Source organism: Nyctereutes procyonoides, unplaced genomic scaffold (genome assembly GCF_905146905.1).
Source record: "Nyctereutes procyonoides isolate TBG_1078 unplaced genomic scaffold, NYPRO_anot_genome, whole genome shotgun sequence".
NCBI classification, from domain to species: domain Eukaryota; kingdom Metazoa; phylum Chordata; class Mammalia; order Carnivora; family Canidae; genus Nyctereutes; species Nyctereutes procyonoides.
In genome coordinates, this window is record NW_026575136.1 from 25857360 (window position 1) to 25883312 (window position 25953).

The 25953-nt window shown below is 40.4% G+C and overlaps 1 protein-coding gene across 1 annotated transcript in view; it reads left to right on the top strand.

Annotated features, from left to right (window-relative positions):
* LOC129495439 (zinc finger CCHC domain-containing protein 2) overlaps positions 1–25953 on the top strand; it is a 58405-nt gene that overhangs the window by 22152 nt on the left and 10300 nt on the right. The window contains exons 5-11 of the mRNA XM_055302921.1: positions 2373–2485; positions 14484–14578; positions 17048–17131; positions 18881–18938; positions 21148–21283; positions 22407–22471; positions 22852–22946. Of these exons, the coding sequence (XP_055158896.1) occupies positions 2373–2485; positions 14484–14578; positions 17048–17131; positions 18881–18938; positions 21148–21283; positions 22407–22471; positions 22852–22946 (646 nt within the window). The remainder of the gene's footprint in view (positions 1–2372; positions 2486–14483; positions 14579–17047; positions 17132–18880; positions 18939–21147; positions 21284–22406; positions 22472–22851; positions 22947–25953) is intronic.

The window sequence follows — 25953 nt, forward strand, 5'->3', positions numbered from 1 at the left end:
TCGCTCTTCAGAATTATGGTAGTTAATGATCCCCCTCATAAGTCAACTTTTGAATATAGAATTTTTCCTTAAGTGGGACAGATGCCTTCTCGAGTTATATGAAATAATTGTCCACATTGTATACTTCCAGAAACTAATCGCCTATTATAAAATATCCTTTCAGGTTTACCGAAATACTTTTTCTCCTTTTTTCCTTTCTTTTAAAATCATCTACAAAAGTTAAGAGCAAAAGTGTCCTTTTGACAACCTGTACATACTAACAACCTTTAACATTTGTAGATGCTGTTTAACTGCACTTACTGTTTGCTATAATGTGGAAGAGTGAGTTTGAGGTCAGTGCTTTCAAATCCGTATTCCCCCCGTGTATGTGGCAGCCTCTGACCCCGCATCCAGGCCCCCTTCCTCTGCTGCTTAGAATGTGCATTTGACACCTGTCTGTTCCTCATTGCCAGACTGGAAGCTCCATGGAGGCAGGCTTCTTGTTTCTTCTTTCACTGCTGTATCCACGGTGCCTAAAATAGTACCAAGGACAGGGTTGGGGGTCTGAGTATTTGTTGATTGAATGAGTGATGAATGAGAAGAGTTACAAAAAACGAAATTGTAATGATGGCTCTCCATCAGGCCTCAGAGTTTTTAAAGAGAAGCTATGGGAGCAAGGAGAAATGCCTTCCAGCACTCTGCGCTGGTTGGTGCAGGGCTCAGTGGAGCACGGAGGTGGGGGGCTGGGTCCTAGACTGAAGACTGAGAGGTGAGGATATTCAGAAGTGACTAGAATAGAAGAGACATGATTTAAAGCTATATTTTTAGCAAATATGCCTTCCCCCAGGACTGGAAATAGTCCTTGGAAATTGAAGATAAAAATCACTTGAAGATAAAGCATTTTGCAAGTACCGATGACTATACATCTGCACTCTGCCCTGTCACCTGAATGGTCACTGACTCGAAGGTGAAAATGTATGTACTCTCGCTTCGATGTTTAGAAGAGCCATCCGTGATTCCATAGTGGAAGCAGACTTCTCTACTGAAGCTGGTTTTCTTTGGCTGTGTGCAGATATTCAGGAAGTGCCGTGTGTAAATTGGGTGTATATATACTATGGGTAATATGAATAGGCCTTAGTGTCCTTAATCTGTATTAAAATAACATGAAAATGTAAATATTGAAACAATCATTTCTTTGGGAAATGTGTAGATTCAGAAGTTGTTTCTTCCTGGTGTAGTGGTCAGAGGACTTGCTTTCCACAGTGGGTGTGCAGAATGCCAGCAGAGCCTTCAGCCTCACCAGGTTATGAAAGAACCAAAAAGAACTTCATTCTGACAAAACATCTTGATTCCACAGTCTAGCTGCCTGAATTAATACTACTTTTTGCTGTCTTTGTTAAATATTCCATTTCTGAATTGTTGACCCAAAATGCATATTTGTTGAAAGAATACTTGCTTTGGATTCTCCAGTTAAAGATCAATACATAAACTGATGATTTGTGTAGATGGTTATGTTCCAACAGCTCCTTAGAGATCACGTTAACAGTTGTACTCTTAATTTTAGTGGAAGTGCTAATAATTCAGGAGTTCATTGCAAAGCCTAATTATCAGAAGTCAAATTTAAAACTTTGAATTCTTGAAAGACTTGGAAAGTTAATTTTACAAATGACTGATTTATTAGGAATTTTAAAAAGTAAGCTAGTTAATAAAATGACTTAAAGTTTTGTATTTTAAATAAAACTCTTGGCCAAGTGACAATTTTTTTGTGGTTTCTGGTACATCACTTTAAGGGCACTTCCTTTATAGGTTAGAGAAAGGTTGCTCACCCTTCAATTAGTGCTTTTTATGTAAGCAAGATTGAGGGTTTTTGCCCCATCTTTCACACCCAGTTCTTTATTTGGTGCATAGCACTGGTAGTCTGACATTGCTTGAGATTCAGATGTGAAACGAGGCACAAAGGTGATAACTGTAAAGGCAGGGATAACACCTCTCAGAATACTATTTGAAGATTCAAACAATTGTAGCTATGCTATGCAAAATGTTGTTCCATTTAACTAAAGCACTTCAGTGTGGATGTCATTTACGTGTGGCCTGTGGCACTTGGAATGTGAGGGATCTGCAGGCACGTCCCAGAAGCATGCTGAATGCTGCTGGTGTTCTTCTGCACCATCGCAGAGCCCTGAGGTGTGCCCAGAAGGCAGAAGACTGTTTCCTAGTTGAAAAAGCTCTGTTGCTTCAGTATGGGGTCTGGCGTCATGAAGATTTAGAGAAGGAACTGCTTTGGGACCGTGACCGAGCAAGAGACATTTATCTTCCTTTTATGCCTCTGGTTTGTAACATTCTTAGCAGCAAGTAAGAAACTTAACATTAGCCTTGCTGTTTTTCTTTTCTAGCTCCCAAAGGAAGTGTCTTCAGAGACTTTTGACAAGACCATCTTAAGAGCCCTGAATCAGGGTTCATTGAAAAGGGAGGAACGGCGACATCCTGACCTAGAGCCCATCCTAAGGTAATGATTTTCTGACACTGTCACAACGATGACACAGACGAGATCATGGGCAGCGGAGGACTTAGAATGGACGTTTTTTCCCTGTGGAGTACTTTTTAAGATGGGCTTCTTCTTATCCATATGTTATTTGGGTCTGGGCTCACACTAGGAAACATCAAACAAATTACTTTTATCACCAGACGCTTTGGCTCTCTGATTTAAAAAAAAAAAAATGCTTTTAAAATATGCAGGCAGTGAACCTCCTGTTTTCTCCATAAGATATTTACTGAAAGAGTTCCTTGTCTAAGAGCTCAACTTTAGAGATGTTTTCTGTTTTAAGTTGTCAGGTAAGTAAGAAGATTAGGCTAATGGGTTGGAGAGTAAAAGAAGATTAACACTCCCTGAACACCTGCTCTTCTGGACAGCGGTAAAGTTACAGTGGTGGCGAGCCGGGCAGGGCGGAGGGGGTCAGCTCCCAGAGCATCCTGTGCAACTGTGGAGGGAAGAAGAGGTGAAGACACAGGCAGATGGAGTCATGGCGGCACCAGCTCTCTGTGTGGGCAGGATGGGTGTGGACATGGGTATATATGCTTGTTTCATTATGGGAAGTTGAGGGATCTCTTGCCTAACGGCTTACGTTTTTTTCCTAAAGTAAGAGTTTGCTGAAGAATGGCTACGCTGAGGATGGGGGATCAAATGTTTGGGAGCAGAAGGAACTTAGATTGGTCGCATGGGGATGTGGAGGACAGCCTGATCAAGGAAACCTCTTAGGTCGGCCAGGGCGTGGAGTCCATTTGCCATCGGAGATCAGTAAATTATAGTGGTGTTGGTCTGCCCTGCTGTGTGGATTTTTAACAAAATCCTTCCCTCATTTCAGGCTCAGGTGTTGGGAAAGCAGATGGGTTGGATAAAGACTTTCTTGGGTGTGATGAAAGGACAGTGGGGCAGAGGAATTTAGGGAAGAGTGTGCAGGGTTTAAGAACAGACGAATGCCCAGAGTGAACATAGGTGAGTCAGACAGGAGGGTGAGCCCCGGTTGAAAAATGGGTGTCCTGGAAGTAGGCAAGTAGTTAAGCATTTAGAGTGTGAAATGTCTGGGTTAGGGAATCCTGAGGTGAAAATGTTCCTTGGGGTCGTCAGAGGTGTGGGGCATGGTTTCGGTAACTTAGATTGCTGCACTCACCCCTCTGTGAGGGGCTTCCTGTCAGGAGAGAGAAATTAAGGCATTAATGGCCAAGCAAACAAATGCTGTTTGACTGAAAACTCGGAGTTACTAGTAAGTCAACCAAGTAAAAGCAGTGTTGGGACCCAGGTAGCTTGAGTCCAGGGTTGTGGGGGACTCCATGCCTGTCAGGCCCTGTCTAGGAGGGAGCCCCGCGGAGAGAGTGGGCGGAGGTGGAGGTCCTTCAGAGCCCTGGCCGTCCCCCTCCAGCGGGGCACCCAGCGAGGGGCAGGGTGGGGCTGGGAGCAAGGGGTGTGTGTTTGCTCCTCGCTGGAGGGAAGCAGAAGTCTGGGAAGGAGAGTGTGTGCGCTGGATGACAAGGGCCCAGGAAGAGCAGAGGCAGAGGAAGTCCCTGGGGAAGAGGCAGCCACAAAGGGCCCGAGCCTTGGCTGCTCACCTGCATGGAGCCCAGGCGCACTGGTGCCGTGGTGGCCGGGAGCAGACTCAGCCAGAGGGTGGGGGGGCTGAAAGGCAGCTTCGGGGGGTCCCCAGCCTCACAGCCCCCACCTCCACCGGCTGGCGGGACTTCATTCCAAGGAAGGAGGTGCACATCTGTTCATTGAAGAGCCTGGGTGTGGGCCTCTCAGGCGGGCGGGTTCAGAAAGAACGGGGAGCAATGGGGGAGTGGGAGCAATGGGGAGTGGTCGTGGGGCAGCAGTGGGGGAGTGGGAGCAATGGGGAGTGGTCGTGGGGCAGCAATGGGGGAGTGGGAGCAATGGGGAGTGGTCGCAGGGCATCCCAGGGATGGGACCGGGGAGGTCACGTGATGGTGGTGAGGGAGAATTGGCTAAATTCCTGAGTCCCCTGTGCTATTCAAAAGTCAGTGAGCCAATGGGGCGCCTGGGTGGCTCAGCAGTTGAGCGTCTGTCTTTGGCTCTGGGTGATCCCAGGTCTGGGGATCGAGTCCCACATCAGGCTTCCTGTGAGGAGCCTGCTGTTCCCTCTGCCTCTGTCTCTGTCTCTATGGGTCTCTCATGAATAAAGAAAATCTTTAAAATAAATAAATAAAAAACTATTTGCTAATTTGATAGAATGATTATTACATTGACTTAATCTTCATTTCCTTTATTAGTGAAATTCAGTACCTTTCTGTAAATTTAGCCATTTGTATTTTGTAAGATCATCTGTCCTTTACCAGTTTATCTTTGTGGGGTTTGGTGTTTTTAGATTTTTAACAACTCACCTTTAGTGATACAGGATTTCCTAGTGATGATCTTTTAGATGAAGTTTAAAATATTATGTTAAATCTGTCAGTCTTTGTTTCTGTTTCTCTTCACGCATACAAAGTCATTCCCAGATTGTTTGTTAAATGTTAGGGACATCTCTCTGTAGCCATATGGGGAAAAAGTTAGGCTGGAACCATATGTCATTCCTTACATCAAAATTAACTATAGATTGCTCAGAGATTTAAATGCAAGAAAGAAAATGCGAAATTTATGTGTATGAAAAATTTTTCGAAGTATCATGCAATACCTAGACACCATTAAAAATGGAAATTCAGATACTCAGAAATCAAATTTCTACATGATATAAGGAAAATATAAACAAAGTAAAGACTAACCTCAGGTTCAGAAAAAATACTTGCAATAATTTCTTTCTCATTAAAAAAAAAAAACCTCCTGGGCAGCCCAGGTGGCTCAGCGGTTTAGCATCGCCTTCAATTCAGGGCGTGATCCTGGAAATCCAGGATCGAGTCCCATGTCGGGCTTCCTGCATGGAGCCTGCTTCTCCCTCTGCCTGTGTCTCTGCCTCTCTCTCTCTCTCTCTCATGAATAAATAAATAAAATCTTAAAAAAAAGCCCTCTTAAAAATCGATAAGATAATGAAAACGAAGAGTCCAAAGCAGTGAGAAAAATGGGAACATACATGAACAAACAGGAAAGAGAAACTGGAATTTTAGGTGTCATTTGAACATATGAAAAGCTGCTCCTAATCAGAAATATAAATTAAAAACTTGAGTTGTATTTTTTTTAGGTGGCCACTACATTTTTAAAAATTTTAATTAAAGAATTTTTTTAATTTATAGTTTTAAAGGTTCTTTTTTTGGTGGGGGAAGGGCAGAGGGAGAGGGAGAAAGAGAATCTTTTTTTTTTTTAATTTTTATTTTTTTTATTTATGATAGGCACACAGTGAGAGAGAGAGAGGCAGAGACACAGGCAGAGGGAGAAGCAGGCTCCATGCACCGGGAGCCCGACGTGGGATTCGATCCCGGGTCTCCAGGATCGCGCCCTGGGCCAAAGGCAGGCGCCAAACCACTGCGCCACCCAGGGATCCCGAGAAAGAGAATCTTAAACAGGCCCCGTGCCCTTTGTGGAGGATGCAGGGCTCAGTCTCACAACCCTAAGATCATGACCCAAATCAAAATCAGGAGTCTGATGCTTACCCAGCTGAGCCACCCAGGTGCCCCTAAATTTAGTTTTTTTGTTTTTTTTTTTGTTTTTTAATTTTTATTTATTTATGATAGTCACGCAGAGAGGGAGAGAGAGGCAGAGACACAGGCAGAGGGAGAAGCAGGCTCCATGCACCGGGAGCCCGACGTGGGATTCGATCCCGGGTCTCCAGGATCGCGCCCCGGGCCAAAGGCAGGCGCCAAACCGCTGCGCCACCCAGGGATCCCTAGTTTTAATTGAAGTATAGTTGACATACAACATTGGATATAGGATTGCATTGAATCTGTAGGTTGCTTTGGATAGTATGGACATTTTAACAATATTCTTCTAATCCATGAGAATGAGATGTCTTCCCATTTATTTGTGTTGTCTCAATATCTCCTAATTCTCAGAGTACAGGTTTTTTGTTTGTTACTAGGTATGTAACCTAGTGATCTGACAATTATGTATAATACAGTACACTCATCACAACATGTGTAGTTGCCATCTGTCACCATACAAAGTTATTATGAAAAATTTTTAAAGGTTTTATTTATTTGACAAGTGAGAGAGAGCACAAGCAGGGAAAATGGGAGAGGGAGAGGAAGAAGCAGGCTCCCCACTGAGCAGAGAGCCCAACGTGGGGACTCCATCCCAGGACCCCCGGGATCATGACCTGAGCTGAAGGCAGATACTTAACCAACTGAGCCAACCAAGTGCCTCAAGTTACTACAATATTATTAAGTATAGTCCCTGTGATGTGCGTTTCATCCTATGACTCATTTATAACTGGAAGCATTTGTACCTCTTAATCCCCTTCACCTATTTCACCCATCCCATCCCTCTCCCCTTGGCAGCTACAAGTTTTCAGTATTTGAGCCTGTTTCTGCTGGTTTGTTCATTTGTTTTTTAGATTCCACATGTAAGTGAAATAATAATTTTTCTTTCTCTTTCTGGCCTATTTCTCTTAATATAATACTCTCTAGGTCCATCTATGTTGTCCCAAATAGCAAGTTTTCTTTTTTTTTTTATGACTGAGTAATATTCCATTTTACCATCTTTATCCATTCGTCTATTGATGGACACTTAGGTTGCTTCCATATGTTGGCTGCTGTGAATAATGCTGCAGTAAACACAGGGGTGCATATATCTCTTCAAGTTGGTGTTTCATTTTCTTTGGGTAAATATTCAGAGGTGGTATTCCTAGATTGTATGATATTTGTATTTTTAATATTTTGAGGCACCTCCATACTCTTTTCCATAGTGGCTGCACCAATTTGCATTCTCTGCAATGATACATGAGGATTCCCTCTTCTCCACAGCCTCACTAACACTTGTTATTGCTTGTCTTTTTGATACTAGCTATTGTGACTGGCATAGGGTGATAGCGTTGCGTTTTGATTTGCATTTCCCTTATGACTAGTGATGTTGAGTATCTTTTCATGTGCCTGTTGGCCATCCATATGTCTTCTTTGGAATATGTTCAGGTCCTCTGCGCTTTTTTAATGAGATAATTTGGTTTCTTTGGTGTTGAGTTGTACAAGTTCTTCATGTATTTTGGTTATTAACCCCTTATTGAATATATCATTTGCAAATATCTTCACTCATTCAGTAGGTTGCCTTTTTGTTTTGTTGATGATTTCCTTTGCTGTGTAAAAGCTTTTTATTTTGATACAGTCCCAATAGTTTATTTTTGATTTTGTTTCCCTTGCCTGAGGAGACTTAATCCAGAAAAATATTGCCCATGGCCAGTGTCCCAAAAATTTATCGCCTATGTTTTCTTTTAGGAGTTTTATGGTTTTCCTGTTTCACAATTTAGGTCTTTAATCCATTTTGAGTTTATTTTTGTGCATGGTAAGAAAGTGGTGCAGTTTCATTCTTTTGCATAAAGCTGTGAAGTTTTCCCAGCATCATTTATTGAAGAGATTATTTTTTTTCTGTTGCATGCCCCTGCCCCTGGCATAGATTAATTGACCACATAAGTGTGAGTTCATTTCTGGGCCCTCTGTTTTTTCCATTGATCTATGCCTGTGTTTGTGCCAGTACCATATGTGTTTGATAGCTGTAGCTTTGTAATATAGTTTGAAATCTGGGATTGTGATACCTCTAGCTTTGTTCCTCTTTCTCAAGTTTCCTTTGGGTGTTTGGGGTTTTTGTGGTTCCATATACATTTTAGTATTATTTGTTTTAGCTCTTTGGAAAAAACTATTGAATATAGGATTGCATTGAATCTGTAGGTTGCTTTGGGTAGTATGGACATTTTAACAACATTCTTTTAATCCATGAGAATGAGATGTCTTCCCATTTGTGTTGTCTCAATGTCTCCTAGTTTTCAGAGTACAGGTTTTTTGTTTGTTTTAATCTCCCTTGGCTGTCTATTTAACCTGTTGGATATGCAAAGATCAAAAAGTTTGGCAGGTACAATAAATTGGTAAATTGGTAAAGTTTCTATGGAAAGCTATTTGACAACATCAGAACTTAAGTGCAGATAATCTTTGAATAGTTCCACTTCTGGTAATTTACCATCCAGGTACATTCCCACTGTATGCAAAGATGAGTGTTTAAGGATGTTTACTATTGTAATTTCTGACCAGAGAAGACTAGGAACAGCTTGAGATGTCTACGGAAACTTGGTTTAACTCAATGGAACAAGTATTTTAATGTCTCGTTCACTGGAATACTATGTGGCCTTACTGAAAAGAATGATAAGAGAGCAAAAAGGTACATGAAGGTAGTGCTGGGGGAGCGCAAGGTGAGAACAGTTAATAGAATGTCACCATTTTAAAGGATATGTACATGTTTGCCTGCAAAGAATATCTCTGAAAAACACAACAGTAAGGAGACTCATGTCTAAGGAAGAAAAGGGGCTCGGGGAAGGAATAAGACTGGGTGTTCACTTCATAACTTCTGAGTTTGGGCCGTATATATTCTTCACTTACTTAAAGCTGCTTGAAGCTATCCCTCTTCTGAAACACGATCAATTTACTTTTTGTGTGCAGATCGTTTCTGTTATTTCTATTCTTTAATCATTTTGAATTTATTTTGTTTTACCAACTGAGGCCAGGACCTAAATCTGTTTTTCTTTCCAATGAATTGATTCTTTCCTGTATTATTATTATTGTTTTCCTACATTCCTAGGTATATATCGTATTCCTGGATTTCTCCTCTCAACAATCTCATTCTTGTTGCAGGATCACTTTTTATTTTTATTTATTAGAACTTTACTAGTAGCTGACAGATGTGGTTTTTCTCCTCCTGGTACTCTTTCTAAATACTCCTCTGTGTTCTCAGATATTTATTATTCAGCTTAGGTATTTTAAAATGATGCATATGTGTTCTAGGAGATGTGCTACACCATGGTTCAAGTCTTAGTAATATCAGTGCTAGGGTTCTTTGTAGCACTGTCATTTTTAAAGAGTCACTATCAGTTCCCGTCCTCTTTTCTCCTGCCCTTCGTGAACACGTCCTAAGGCTGCTCAGTGGAACAGGGCAAGGCAGGCAGCAGCTATGGTTTTTGAGGACATGCTATAATGGACTACAAAAGGGACCCTAAGTGGAGGGAGGAGTCATCCAGTCATGGAGATGGTGCTGGGAGGCCTGGCACAGTGTTTGAGAGGATGTACACATGAGAGGGGGCGGGCAGGGCATTTGAACTCAGCTGGTACTGGGAGGCTACCTGCCTAGGAGGTGGAAGGGGGCAAGAGTGGGAATATATTTTTTTTTAATTTTTATTTATTTATGATAGTCACACAGATAGAGAAGCAGAGACACAGGCAGAGGGAGAAGCAGGCTCCATGCACCGGGGGCCCGACGTGGGATTCGATCCCGGGTCTCCAGGATCACGCCCTGGGCCAAAGGCAGGCGCTAAACCGCTGCGCCACCCAGGGATCCCAAGAGTGGGAATAGATTGCTATTCTATTGTATAGAATAAGTAGGGGGTTGACCTAATTAGTAAATATATTAAGAATAGTGAGGACCAAGTTTCTCTCTATTGGAGAAGAGAGTTACAGTATAGGAAGGAAGAAGACCAAAATGAACCATGGAGTAGATGTCTGATTGGAATTGAAGATAGTGATATGAACCCATGGTTTTTGGTATATATAGAAAGTTACAGAAATAAATATGGTTGTGTGTGTACACACTTGTTCCCTCACTCTGTTCATTGAGGGAGTCTGGAAGCAGCCATAGCCAGGAGCCGTGGGAATGCCTGGTGTTCAGAGCTTGAATTGTAACACCATTCTCCACTAAACAGAACTAGGGCTCCTTGGAGGAAAAGTCGATTGTAGGCCTGGAGCAGGAAAAGGACAAGATGAGCCTCTTGTGCCAGAAAGTAAGGAAGTGCTCAAAGAATGAGGTGGCTTGGTCAAAAAGCTACAGAAACTGACTTTGAAGGGGCTCCTAGTGGTCAAATCTGGAGCATATCCAACATCAAAATAAATAAAACAGTAACACTGAATAAAATAGGAAACCACGAGTCCATGTGGAAATAAATAATGAATGAATAGACTGAATGAGGATATTTTACAGTATCGAAGTCCTTTTCCACAAAACAATGCTTATTCATAAAAGAAGGAAGGGTAGCTATAGAGTGGTGAAGCCTAGCAGATACCACTTTAATCCAGTAACGTGAACTTGATGAGAGATGAGGGGATCAGTCAGAATTACTACACAATAGGCTATAGCAAAGAAACAAAGTCTCAGTCCTATCATATTCTTGCTATGAATCTAATCATGAAGAAACATCAGACAAACCCAAGTTGTGACCATTCCACAATACATAGGGGTTGTCTTCTTAAAACATGAGAGCCAAGGGAGGGCTGAGGATTTCTCACGGTGGCCGGATGCAACATAGATAGGATCTGTACTGGGTCTTTGTAGTAAAAAGGACACTTTGGGGTCAGTTGGAAAAACTTAAATGAGGTCTGAGGATTAAGGGTTTTTCTTTCTTTCTTTAAGATTTTATTTACTCCTGAGAATGAGAGAGACAGGCAGAGGGAGAAGCAGGCTCCCTGCAGGGAGCCTGATGTGCGACTCATCCCAGGACCCTGCCTTTGGATTTTAATCCCCAGCCATAGGTGATGTGTTCAGACCTGGAAATTTAGAGCAGCTCCTTGCTCAGTTGTCCTTCCATCTCTTTATTTCCCCCTTGTCTTCCTATCGACTATTTTTTCCACATTTGTGTACACCCTGAACCAAAAGCAGACACTCAATTGCTGAGCCACCCAGGTGCCCCTGAGGATTACGTCTTAATATCTCAGTGTTAATATCCTGTTACTGATTGTAGGAGAATGTCTTTGTAGGAAATACTAAATGTCTTCCAGTTGTTGGGGTGTCAGAGATCAACTGACTATGGTTCAGAAAAAGTATTTTTTACTGTATTTGCAACTTTTCTGTAAGTTTGAGACTTTGAGAAGGAAAAAAATATTTCCATAAGGAGCCACTTTTAGAAATTTGTTTCCTGGCTAAGATAATAAGTATGTGGCTGACTCCTCCTTATTACAGCTGTTAGTCTTCTCCTCAGTAATGATCATAGAGGTGTGTGTGTGTGTGCGTGTGTTTTGAGATCTTTTTTACTATAAAGGGATTATTTGAGCTACTTGTGAAGAATGTAATGGAAGGTGTGATGCCAAAAGTCCCGAATTGCCCTTTCTCCAAATTTAGTCACTAGAAATAGCCTTCATTAAAAATCTTACTGAACTCTCCAGAAATTTTCTGTGCACGTACATACCTTTGAATTTATGTATTTACTGTGCAAATTGAGTTATCCTGTACACTCTTGTTCTGCCACTTACTCTTTTCATTAAATATATTGAACATGGTAACATATTGGTACATGTAAAAAGATTGCTGCCTCCTTATTTGCTACATAATCTATTTTTACTTGTATCATAATTAGTGGATTTTATGGCCATTTTTATTCCTAAATATTTAAAACTACAAACAGTATTACAGTGAATCTCCATGTATGTCTCTTAACATATTTGGAGACATTTATCTGTAAGAGAAATTTGTAGAAATTGTTTGGTCATAAGTTATGCGTTTTTAAATACGTGATGACTCCAAATTACTTCTAAGGATTCTAAGGAGGTAGCAGCAGAAGTCTTTAATTCGGTTCTCCACCCTCAGCAGACGGAAGATACTCTCATCTCTGCTTTGTCAGTCTCAGAGATGGAGACTGTCTCTTATTTGAGTCTGGAGTCAGTCTGTATTTGCACTTTCCTATAAATGGCTTTTTCCGTCCTTCCCACTTTGTATGGGTCTTACTAATTTATAAGAGTTATTTGTTGGAGAAAGGAGCCCTGTTGGTCATTATTTCTTGACCACGTGGACAGTGGAGATTTTTATGTAGTCAGATATATTGACCTTTCCTCTGATGGTTTCAGGGTTTTGTATCCTGCTTGGAAAGATTTTCTTCTTCAAAAATTACATTTTTAAAACAGTTTTTTTTCCCCTAGTATTTCCCATAAAAATCTTTGATTTGTGTGGCTAGTTTGTGGTCTCAGCAACACTCTCAGGATGTTAGAACACCTCACTCTCAGTTTCTGGATTTTAGATTAGTATGGTTATCATTCATGTCACGTAAAAAATGGAGCAGTTGTAGAGGAAGGGGGAATTGTAAGTGAGAAATAGGAAATTGAGTTTACAGGAGCAGTGGAGATGGGGTTGGTACAGGACACACTGCCTGAATAGAGTTCCAGATGACTGCAAATAAGGAAGATGGAAATAGGGCACTGGAATGTACACTTGGGTGGTTTCTGTCATGTCAAAACATGATCTTGTTTTTCTTATTTAATGTGTTAGTTTATGGCCAGTTTGACTTTTAAATAGATAGGTGGAATTGCCATCATTTTGTGCTTCTGCATTACTGAGCCTTGGTTTCTGAGCATGTGCTGACTTCAGGCCTTGGGCCTCAGTCTTGGGTGTGGCTTACACATCTAGCTCCTTGTTCCCACAGCAGAGATGCACTTGCTCTGTGGAGTGGTAGGTGGCATCTAGGCTGTCTCTTGTGACCCTGGCCTTGAATTCAAGGTGGGTCTGTCTGTCCTTGGACCAGTTGGTTTGTAAATGTAACTGGATAATAGGTTCCACCACTGCCTTTGGATTTTAATCCCCAGCCATAGGTGATGTGTTCAGACCTGGAAATTTAGAGCAGCTCCTTGCTCAGTTGTCCTTCCATCTCTTTATTTCCCCTTGTCTTCCTATTAACTATTTCTTTCCACGTTTGTGTACAAAGAAGCAATTTTGCCTAATGCACAAGGTAATTTTGGTCCATAGGGTCATCCCTTCATATGGTATTAGATTTTATAATTAGTATGAATGACTGCTAAAAAACTTGGGGAGAAAATTAGGAATTTGATTTTATTTTTTAAAAAGATTTGATTTATTTGAGAGAGCAAGAGCAGAAGCAGGTGGAGGGGCAGAGGGAAAGGGAGCCCAACCCAGGGCTCGATCCCAGAACTCTGAGATCATGACCTGAGCTGAAGGCAGACACTTAACTGACTGAGCCACCTGGGCATCCCAAAGAAGTTTAAGAATTTTAAATGAGCATTTAAAGTGTTCAGAAGTAATGGAAGGGGATTTGTCTATTAAGCAGGGTTACAGTTTTGTGTGCTGTGAGTGCCATAACCTTGATGAATTGGTAGTATTATTCCCTATGAGGAGAATAAAGCTGAGAGGCTAAGTAACTTGTTTACAGTGAGTCAGCTTTTAAGTGGTTGAGCTGGTTTGCAGATCCTTGAGGAAACTTTCCATTAGACTGTACTGTCACTGTGCCCCTTATTGCAGGTCCCTTTGTAGAGAAGACTTCTAGCTGGAATATTTTAATTACATTAATCAAATGTGGGGAGAGCTGATTTTCAAAGATAAGGGCTCAGAAAGATGGTATGACACACAGTGGAATGAACCCTTAGTCATGCCTTCAGATGTAGTAATACTTGTGACTAACCAGACCACCACCACATTCCACAGTTTCCAGGACCCTGAGCACCCCCACGTCCTGGGCTCTTACATTTAGAGTGTGGGAAGGTGCCTTCATGGAACAGGCAAGTGAGGACAAGTACACCTGTGAAGAAGGGTAAAGGAATTGCAATACTTACTCTGAGCAGAAAGATGGCTATTGGACCACGGGGACAACAGGCTGAAATAATAACATGCATATCTTTTGCCAGCATTGCAACCATACCACTAGATTATAGAAGATTAGAAAGAAAAAAAAAAGCCTGTTGATTAGATTTTTGTGAAGAGGCTTAACTTTATTCACTTTCTCCTATGAGAAATACATTAGAAGATAATATTCTTTTCCTTAGGAAAACCATGTAATTTTTATACCTGAATGAAACTGCCACATATGTTTGCCTTACAGCCTGAGCTGAGACTCCAGTGGATTTGTACCGTGTGAAATTAATGCCTCTCTTTTCTTTCTGTGCAGGCAGCTATTTTCAACTTCATCCCAAGCTTTCCTACAGAGTCAGCGAGTGCACAGCTTCTTTCAGGCCATGCCACCAGACCCCCTGCACAGCCTCAGTAAGTGCCTCTCCTCTTAGAAACCAGCTCTTTTCGTGCTTAGAGTTCTCATTTCACTGTGCTGCCCTGTGTGGATGGGGTGATCGTTTAGTGTGAGTGGAAAAGCCCCCGGTGGCATATAGTTAAGAGACATCTATAGTTCTCAGTGATGGTCATATTACAGTTCTAAGGAAAATACCATGTAAAAGGTGATGTCACCAAACACTCTGATTGCAAGGCAGAGGCCAGCTGTCTCCAACTCATGGACACGCTGGTTCCTCCGGGTCCTTGTCAGCCCTGGTGGCAGGGTCATAGGGGGACCACGCTGCAGAGTGCATGGTGTGGAACCTCTTGGAATCGACCTTCCCCTTCTTGGGCCCCTGCTCCAGTAGTGACCTCCTCACCCTCCCGGGCTGAAAACCCTGGCCTTCCCCTTTCCATGCTTCCTCTTGCGCTTAGCCACTTACAGGCCAGGCCACACTGTCTCTCCTTACCCATCCCCACGGTGGCGGTCAAGCCTTTCTTTCATGCACACCCTGCACAAAGCCTTGCTCGCCTCTGATTCTGGTTTCTCCCTTTACTGTAACCTAGCCCAGGATTACCTCAGGGATCAGTTGGGTAATCCCCTCTTCAAAACTTTAATAAAAGTTCAGTTTGAAATTCAAGCCCTGCCAGGAGCCTCCTTGTACCTTCCTGCGAGTCTCAGGCACTGACTACTCTCTAGCTTGGCATCTGCTCAGTTCACCTGCCGTTTCCTGTCCCAGTGCCTTGGCTCGTTGTGCACCTGAACTTTTAAATGTCCTTCCTTTTGGCACAGCCGTTGAAATCACACGTATTTTAAGACCCAACTGAAATACTGCTTCCCGAAGATTTCCCCGATTATTTTCTTCTATTCCTGTAGGTTGGATTCGCCCCTATGTTTCATCCTTTATTATAGTTGGCCTTGTGTTTCGTTTTAGGCACAACTTTTTCAACTGCCTTTTTAAACAAATATTTGGCCAGAAACACAAATAGGTGCTTTTTAGGAGAATGTGCTGACTTCCAGCACAGTCACTCTGGCAAGTGGCTATTTATTTTTTTTAATCTTTGGTTTTCAGCAAAGTCATATTTTTCTTGTACCTAAAGGGGAAAGAAAATGGGTATTTCCTCATTTTTAAGTGGAAGAAAGAGAGATTTAAAAAAGTAAGATGATTGGATATTATAACATGGATTAACTTGGTCACGTTTCTCTAATAGGGTGTATGTGTGTGTGCATGTACATGCACGCTCCTTAAATATTTTAAACAAGTAGCAATTAGAATTAAGACTTTTGATGACAAAAAAAAAAAAAAGACTTTTGATGACAAGTTGATGAGACAAGATGAGCAACTCCATGGTTAAATTTGTGTCTTAGTGGTAGTAGTAGCTTTTTTTTGTTGTTTGTTTGTTTGTTTTTAAGGAGAATTCTAATCCTACAACTGTATAGATTTAACAGTCAGTGCTTTTGCTGGAACGGAGTATAGGCACTTTTGAAGGAATATCATTAAATAGCATATGTTTAATTCTAAAAAAGCATCGAAACACCAAAGTTAAACTTCAAATTCAGATTTTAACAGGCTGCCCAGGAAAACTAGCCCAAGTGAGTAGTGCATATATAAATAATAGAAAACTCATCATGAGAGCTTTTACAGTATTTAAACTATGAGTAGTGCTAAAGAAGCTAATAGATTTGAAGATAATCAGATTGTTGTGAAATTAAATGTATTAAAAGTGCATGTTTTGAGATTGGGGAATATCTGGCCAGGATGTCCACACTGTTTCACCAAAGAACACATTGTTGTCGAAGTTCGTTTGCACTTTCTAAAAAAATCGACAGCTCTACCCTTTTTCTCCCTAAGATAGAGAGTGTTAGTCTATATTCTGACAATTGAGAAAACAAATGTTAAACTTCTAAATGACTTCCGCATTAAACTCTGGAATCCCACCAGTCTGGATAGTAAAAGAGAAGTCATTCAGGGCTTTCAGGATGTGTTTGGTGGGTCAGTGCTGGTCCACAAATTGCTTGTCACTGCTCTGTAATAGGAGAATAGAAACTGATAGTAGACACTGAGAGTGTGTAGCAGTTTGACATTGCCACACACGATCATATTTTATAAAAGTAATAGTTCACAACACACTAGAAATTTGAAAACCTCCCTACACCGATGTTTGGGAAGCACTAATCCAGTGCTGCTTCTCATTTTGCACATGAGCACGTGGGGGGCTGGCAGAGGCGAGACACTCCAGCCTGTAGTTCTTATGGAGAGAGCAGACTCAGCGTCCCCACTCCCAGACCTGTGTTTTGTGCTATGTCACTTTGGTTTCTTAAAGGGCCTAACTAGTAGAAAAGTTCTCTTTCCCACATAGTTTTCCACTCTCCTCTTTTTGGGAGAAAAGGAATCCTAATCATTCTGTGTGCTCTGTTTGTTATATTTTTCCTAAAAAGTTAATAATAATGAATGCTTCCTGCAGATAACTTACAATCCTCTCTGAAGACTTCTAAAATATTAGAACACTTAAAAGAAGACAGTTCAGAAGCTTCAAGTCAAGAAGAAGGTAAATGTGTATTCATGGGAACAGGCCATTCTGCCTGATTGGGTCACAGGGAGAGGCCAACAGACTGTTAGGACAGGTGAAGGAGCTGAGGAACAGACATCTGGGAACTCGGAGTGTGAGGGCTGGCATTATAAGTAAATGAGGAAAAATAGATTAGTCAGTAAATGATGTTGGCTGGCTTTCCAGTTGGAAAAAAGACTTTATAATTACATCTCTACTTAAATCATGCACAGAAATTTCAAGTGAATAACAAAATATATGTAGCATATAAACTTCATGTAATAATAAATTATAAAAGCGAATTTTGAAATGTTAATAATCTGGGACAAGAAGGCTTTTTTGACGAAACAGAGCATGCATGACTGTGGAGATCTTTCTAATCTACATTAACTGAACACGAGGCCCAAAAACCAGACAGTTAGAAGACATTTACAGGATATTCACAGTTGAAGAAAGACTACATCCAGACAGTAGAAATATTCTTCTGAAAGTTCAATGAGGACATCAGTCTGATTGGAAATATGGACAAAAGATAAAGATAGTTCAAAGAATAAGTTTGAATGGCTATTAAATAGTGTTTAGCCTCACAAGTAGTCCAAAAAATGCACACTCTAAAAACAGTAAGATGTCATTTCATATTCATCAGATTGGCCAAGCGTTTTCAAGCCTGACATTACCAAGGATATGAAGTAATGGGAACTGTGATCCACTGCAAATGGGAATATAAATTGGTACAACTCATTTGGACAGAAATTTGACACTATGTAGTGAGGTTGGAAGTAATTAATTTTATGCTACTGCCCGGCAGTTGTGCTGCTATGAAAATTGTCCATGTGCCCAGGGGATGGAGACTGAAATCCTCACAGCAGCCTTGTGTGTAATAGCAAATACCCGGGTGTTTGTTGTAAGTCTTCATAAAAACACACACTAGAAATATTACAACTAGTTTAGCTCTCTGTAGAGGGAGGGAGTTAGTGGAATGGAGGAAGGCCTTCAGTTGTTTCTGTGATATATTTTTGTTTCTTAATTAAAAGAGGCAAGTATAGTTAACCCTTGAACAACATGCAGGTTAGAGGCACTGACCCCCTCCCCATGCAGGTGAAAATCCGTGTGGAACTTCGACTCTGCCACAACTAAACTATAACTAGCCTGCTCTTTGACTAGAAGCCTTACCAAAAACGTACACTATTAACACATAGTTTGTATTTTAGGTGTGTTATATACTGTATTCTTATAATAAAGTAGGCTAAAGAAAAGAAAATAATAGGTTTACAATAGTGTACTTACTCATCAGAAAAAAAATCTGTGAGAGGACCCTCACGATTCAAACCCATGTTGTTCAAGGCTCAAGCTGAAAAGAGAGATCTGAAACGGTATATCGGCGTTTCTTACATTAATAGATGCACATCTTTTGAATGTTTGAGACACTTCATTTTTTTAATGGTTAAAAAAAGAGCCTGAAATGGCAGCTTCTTGTTTTGCGGTGGCACATCATAGTGAAATTTCATAATTTTTGGATCAAACCGATTTGCTCTTGGGTGGACCATATTTGAGAGGATATTTAAGGAAATTCAGTGGTCCTGTGTGTCTTTGAAAAATTGCCTCTTTAAGGAATTTTCTGTGAAAAATGCTTACAAGTGTTCTGCACGGTCTGTTGATGCTGTCATGGTCACATAAATTAGTTGCATCATCCTTTTGGATTTTTGCAGAAGCATTTGGTATAATGAGCTGTTTTTTCCTCTACTGTAGATGTGTTACAGCACACCATAATCCACAAGAAACATACCGGGAAAAGTCCCCTTGTGAAGTACGTATCTAATTTCTAAAACGTAAATGTCTTTGTGCATTTTTTAATTAATTGACTGTGTCACATTTGCTTTAAGTACTGATACTTTTGGCTACAAGTCTGCCATTTTACTATTGGCTTGTTATTTGGCCTTTTCTGTATTACCTTCCTTTTCTCTCCTTTTTCGCTTTAGGGGTGGTTTTTATTCTGCTTTCCTCTTCTCTTAACCTTGATTGTTATAGATCGTGTTCCCTTCTTCTTGTGGTTACCCTAGAGATTGTATTTTACATCTTTAACTTACTAAAGATTTCGTACCAGTTGTGCTCATACCACTTCCCCCATGAGGACCTTTAATCACTGTCACCCCCCTTACGTCCTCCCTGTATCAACTATAAATGTCATATTTACGTGTCGTTGTTCTCTCTGTATTTCAACCTCATGAAATCTCTCTTCACTTGTCAGATTTTACCATTCCAGTGCCCTTCCTTCCCCGCATGCCTTAGCATCCTTCTGTGATTGTTTTCCTTCTAGCTGAAGAACACTGAGTATTTCCGAAGTCCTACCTGCCCGTAACGCCATCACTTTTATTTTTATCTGGAAAAAAATGCTTATTTTGCCTTCAGTTTTGCTGGATGTAGGATCCTATGTTGGCAGTTACTTCCTGTGAGCTCTGAAACTCAGGTTTTCCTGTCTTCCTGTTTAATGCATTTGCTCCCTTGCCTCATGTCCTCTCGGCCCACCTTTGCCTCCCCTCACATTCCTCCTGTCCTACCTAAGCTGCAGGATGTGCTGCCTTCTGCCTCAGAGCCCTGGCTGATGATTCTGGGGACCTAATTGGCCCTTCCCAGAAATGCAAGTCAGTTTGCTCCAGTAATCCGCACTCAACCAACCAATGGGGGAGCTCTGGCTCCCTGTCCTTTGGATAGATGATTGTAGGAGGTCCCATCCAGTACTGAGGTCTCCCTCAGTAAGGGACCCTTACATTGGTGTTTCCTCCTTTCCTATGTATTCTGTGCACTCGTCGTGCCTGCTTCCTGGAATCACCTCCCATATCAGCCGTGCCATCCAGATTCTACTTTTTTTATACGGGGACTAAAAAAGACAGCTGGCGGGCAGCCCCGGTGGCTCAGCGGTTTAGCGCCATCTTCAACCTAGGGCATGATCCTGGAGACCTGGGATCAAGTTCCACGTCAGGCTCCCTGCATGGAGCCTGCTTCTCCCTCTGCCTGTGTCTCTGCCTCTCTCTCTGTGTGTCTCTCATGAATAAATAAATAAAAATTATAAAAAAAAAAAAGACAGCTGGCATTCATTGTTCAGTCTTACTGTTGATCTTTGGAAGTTGGTGTGCTTTTCAAACTCTGATTGCTTTTTAAGATTTCCTCATTGTCTGGTTTTCAGCACTTTGCCTAGGATGTGTTTGTAGCTGCCTTAGAATGAATTCTTCTCAAGTCTGAAGCCTGATACTTTTTGGGTTTAGAGAAGTCCAGGTCATTCTCTCTTCAGATGTTGCTTCTGCTTGATTCTCTTGTTTTCTCCTCTGAGACCTGGACTACTCTGGATGTTACACTTTGCCCCGTGTGTCTCATAAACTTCTCTGTGTTCTCTCATGGTTTCTTCCTCTCGATGCTCTGGTCTAGTTTCTTCTGACCACAGTTCCTCCTCACTGATTTTGTTCATCTGTTTCCATCCAGTGAGTTCCTAATTTGTTTCTTTTACAGTTCCAGAGCTTAAATTTGGTTCTTTTTTATATTTTCTAGGACTCTTCCAAAATTTCCCATCAGTGATGTGTTTAAGCACTGTTATTTTAAAGGCTTTGCCCAGTACCTTCCTTCTCTGGATTCTTTTTGGGTCTGTTGTCTGTTTCTTTCGGTTTTTGGTCACATCATCCTATCCTTTTACATGCCTGAGATATACACAGTACTAGTCAGTGATCCTTGCAAGACTGGGGCTACACACTGGGTGTAAGTGATACGGGATGACTGTGGCAGAGAATCTGAAGACAACGTGCATTTGTCACTAATTTCCTGAGAGATAGGTATTATTAATAGATAAGATAGCTGTGCAATAGTTTATTCTCATAGTATACTTTTTTTTCCCTTAGAGATCTCACTAGGCATTTTGAAAAAAAAAAAAAAAAACTTAAGAAAGGGTTGCTATAGCTTCTTCGTTATATATAGTGGGTTTGTTTATTGAGGATAGATTTTCATACTCATATAAACTTTCTCTGTAGCACTATTGGTACAAGTTGTTCTCCATTGGATGGGCTCACCATGCAATATTCTGAACAGAATGGAATAGTGGATTGGAGGAAGCAAAGCTGTCCCACCATTCAGCACCCGGAGCACTGTGTGGCCTTAGCTGACCAGGTATTTGAGGCTTTGGTTTTTGTCTTTGTGCATTGCTGCTCTGTAAGAGTCAAGTTCTCTGTGCATTAGTATGTCAGATAGTGTAAGTGTTGGACTTTAAACTTAACTGAAATACGGTCTGAGCTCTTTTGGGACCTAAAAAAAAATACCTTTTATTTGCTCAAAAATTTGGTACATTTTGATATGAATCCTATTTGCTCAAAAATTTGGTACATTTTGCTCAAAAATTTGGTACATTTTGATATGAATCCTATGGTGTTTATTCCAACCAGGGATAAGTTAAATTGTTTTGCTAATTCTTTTGCATTTGAAATAATTATTCCTATTTCCATCACTATCTTGCTGTCGGTGATGTGAATTTTGAAACCGACCTTCCTTCATGAGTCGTTAGGGCAGTTTCCCCACACTCCTCCTGAATGTAATTAGGAAATATTTGTTTTCTTAGGAGTTGGCGTAATCAAAGTGCAGAATGCTCTCAAGTGTGATTGTTTAGGTACCTTAGCACCACAGATATAGGGGAATGCTTACCACTGCAGCTGTGGAGAGAACTTTTTTCTGGAAAATTAACCTGATTTTTATTTCTGGCCAACACTCAGATCCAAATGTTAACCTTTACTGCAATGCCTTCTTAAAAACCAAAGCATTGAAGCATACTTGGAGAAATTGTATGTCACTTTGGTCATACTTAATGGCCTGTTTTCAGAGTCCATGTGATTATATCTTCTCTCTACTTCAGTGCCTACACCTTCCCTTCTTAAAGTTGACAAAACTGTTTTTGCAGTTTTAAAAACCTGAATGTTAGAATACTGTTGAAGGTGTAGCAAATACCAGTTGTAGCAAAAACACTTGTGTTTAATTTTGTGATCAGAAGAAAGAATACAGGTCCATTTTAAAAGCAAAATACAAAATAGATTTTTTTCTTAGATCAGTATTATTTTGCAGAGAATGTGCAAATTTTAGTGATCCAGGTAGGTAGCTTCAGGAAATAGGTTAGAAATCAGAATTTATTAGAATATACAACCGGCAAGGTGTCACTTTAATGTTTGATCTCAGAATAGAAGGGTGACTACACGAGTATGGTTTAGTTTTCGTCTGTGTGACTTCTCTTTATTCTTTCCATTAGCATTCAACTGAAAAACGAGGCTTATCATCAATAAATAAGAAGAAAGGAAAGCCACAAATAGAAAAGTAGGTTCAATTTAATGTTTCCAGTAATACAAATTGGTAAGAAAGGCAACAATTCAGGATTTGACTATGGGCATGTCTAATTTATATTATATAGAGTATTTTTCTTTTAGTTTTCCTCTTATTTTTACATCTAGGCTTAATTCTTTAAAATTCAAAATCAACAAATGCAGATGATTGAAATGAAGCTATTGCCAAATATATTCAGTTTGGAGGGGCACAGAACTCTCAGAACTGTACACTAAAGGGATGAATCTTGCATTTAGATTATACCTTGCTAAATTTTTTTATTATAAAAATTGAGAATTTTAGTTACACTACTTACTGTGTTCTCCAGAGAACCTTATAAAATGTGTTGGGTAACGTATATACTTTTGGTTTAGGGAGAAAATGAAGAAAACTGACAACAGATTGAATAGTAGAATAAATGGTATTAGACTCTCCACTTCTCAGCATGCACATGGTGGTTCTGTGAAAGGTAAGAAAGTTTTTCTTTGAAATCCCCATCAAATAAATATATTTAGCATGATACCTATCACAGTAGGTATTGAACTATTGTGTCAAATCCTGATATACTTTGATCCTGCACTGATGCAGATAGCAATTTCTGAATTAAACCATTCCAAAGTATTGATGGAGTTAATTTAGGAAGTGGGATTCAGCTGGGAGGTCAAGCTTTTCCTTTGCCACAGTTCTACCTACCCACCTTCTCCTTCCTCTGGTAGCAGCCGGCTGCTCATTTGTTTGCTTCTCAAGCTGATCCCTGCTCCAGAGCAAAGGTCCAGGACCTGGTAGATCTTTTCTGCCCTCATGGAAGCCTGTCCTTGTTCTTGTGTAAAGTCATTTTTTAGAATCTTGTTTCATGTTTTAGTGCTGATTCTTTGGAGGGGGTGGGGGTGGTTATGGAGCTTTAAGGGAATTCAGACACCAGATTTTTATTATATTAGATTTGATTAGTTTTCATTTATCCACTTTTAAGAGCTCTTCTTGGTTTTGTATTCATTTGAGAAATGTCCTTTCTGCTGGTTCATTGATAACTTTTCTGTCATGTTTACTATTAATAATAAAGATAAAAGAGAAGAAAAGCCCATAGATTTCTAGGAGAAGGTTTTTTGTTCATGAGTGTACCTAATGCATTTGTCGACTGCACTGATCTCACAAATGAAGGATTTTTTAAATTTAAATTTTATCCAAGTATTAGCACATTCAGAGTGATACAACATAAATAACCAGAATATATATATAGTTTTTATGGAGTGTGCTTTTAAACCAGGTATTTATTCAGAGAGATTGAACATTGATACAGGAAATGTGGTTGCATTTTGACTTTAAAATCATCTGGCCAACTCACTGAATTAACTGTCTTTGGGGGAAAAAAATGACATGGAAAAAAAAAAACATGTCATTGATGAGTTAATTGTAACACTTAACTATCTTTGAGGTTTCCTGTGGTGGTGGCAGCTAAAAGGAGGAGGAAAGCTAAAATAAGAATGACGAAAGGTCTCTGTCAGTAGAGGGTTGGAAATTCCTTCCGGCACATCTCCCTGGTCTGTTCTTCCTCCAGAGCATTTTCTACACTGCCCGCATGTTGATCTCCTCGATCCCTTACTAAATTGGGTCATTTCCCAGTCAAAATTTCTGTCAAATATGTCCCACCCTCAAAAGGTTGCTCCGTCTCTCATCTGTCATGTAATTTGGGAGCTGCTGCTCCCCGAAGAAGCATGCAGTTCTTTCCTCTTTAGCTTTGCATTTATAGAGTTGTTCTATGGTTCTATGGACTTTGCTCTCACACACCTATGGGGTTGAATCTTGTACTTACCTAGTTGTAGAAATGTGTGGCCTCTCTGAAACCTGATTTTTCTCATTGACAAAGCCAGGAATAATAGCCTCCCTCCCTAGAGTGTAAAAATTAAGTATGGTTACATCTGAACAGCATCTCCCCATTGCTGAGGTGTTTAATAATTTAGTTCCTTCTCCCTAGTCAAAGACAGAGGAAAACATATACTGTGTGGGTTATGAAGAACTTTTAAGTAACATCCCAAACTCCCAACTCCTTTGGCTCTTCATTTTCCAATATTCTGAAAATACAATCTCAGGATTTTTTATTAAAATAAACTTTATTCTCAGTCATGAATTGTGACTACTAATAAAACATCGCATTGATGTCAAATGTAGCTCAGATGTTTGCCAACTGAACACCTCTGTTTATTTATGTCCCTTTGAGATAGTAGGGTATGAAGAAGGAATTACTTCTAAGCGTTCAGTAAACTCAAGATGTATGAAAGATTTTTTTTTTCTTTATGGAACAAGTCCTACGTGTCATGAAGTGTAGATGCTGTCTTGAAGTTGAAAATACCAGGTCCTTCTAATGTGTATGTTGTCGGTATCTTTCAGTAAATAAGAGAAATATCACTTTTTTTTAATCTTAAGGTTTAACTTCTATTTTGCATAACAATACATTTCTAGAATTCCATATTCTAAAGATACAAAAGGGAACAAGAGAAGTCCCTTACTACCTCCCCCTTCATGTTGTGTCCTCCCCAGAAAGCAGGCAGTCCTGTTTATCATCTGTATTCTTCGTGGCATATTTGCTTTTAACACCTCCAGCTTTAAATCTCTCTACTAAAAGGACTCATGCTTTCCTTTATCTGCGTCATTAAGAACTTTGTCCCAGTGTATCACCTGTGTTTCCTCCACCCCATTCTTGTGCTGCAGATGGTGGCAGCAAAAACTTAGGGGGGCCATGAGATAGTTGACCTCTCAGTAATTCTTTTAAGAGATTTCAGAGGCTTAAAAATCTCCAGCTTCCTTTAATAACCCACTGTGGTCCTATCATGTGATGACCTACATGGTTCTTTAGTCCACCTTTCTTCTGTTTGTTCATACATTCTCATAACCAGGATTTCATTGTTAGAATAGTGGCTAATATTGTAAGTTTCTGCGTTTTGTCCTCTTCATAATGTGCAAAACCTTTTACCCTTTGAGACCTAACAAAGTGTATGCTTCTGTTTGAAAGGACAGTGAATGGACCATCCTTTGACATAATTGTTTCATCCTCCCTGTCCAAACTTCCTGATTTCAGACCATCACCTATTCTTTTTTAAAAATATTTTATTTATTTATTCATGAGATATACACACACACACACAGGCAGAGACATAGGCAGAAGGAGAAGCAGGCTCCATGCAGGGAACCCGACGTGGGACTCAATCCTGGATCACGTCCTGCCTGGGCTGAAGGCAGCGCTAAACTGCTGAGCCACCCTGGCTGCCCAATCACATAATTTCTGATGAGAAAAATTCCAAAGAAACTGCACCTTCTGGATCATTAAAAAGGGAATTATATTTAGTATAGATTTAGATTTATGGATTTAGATATTTGAAAACTGCAAATTATTTATTTGATAATTTGGAGATTAGAATACTTACTAGCTTCATTATCTAGAGTAAATAATTCTATAAATTGTCATTTGGAGAAATTGGTGC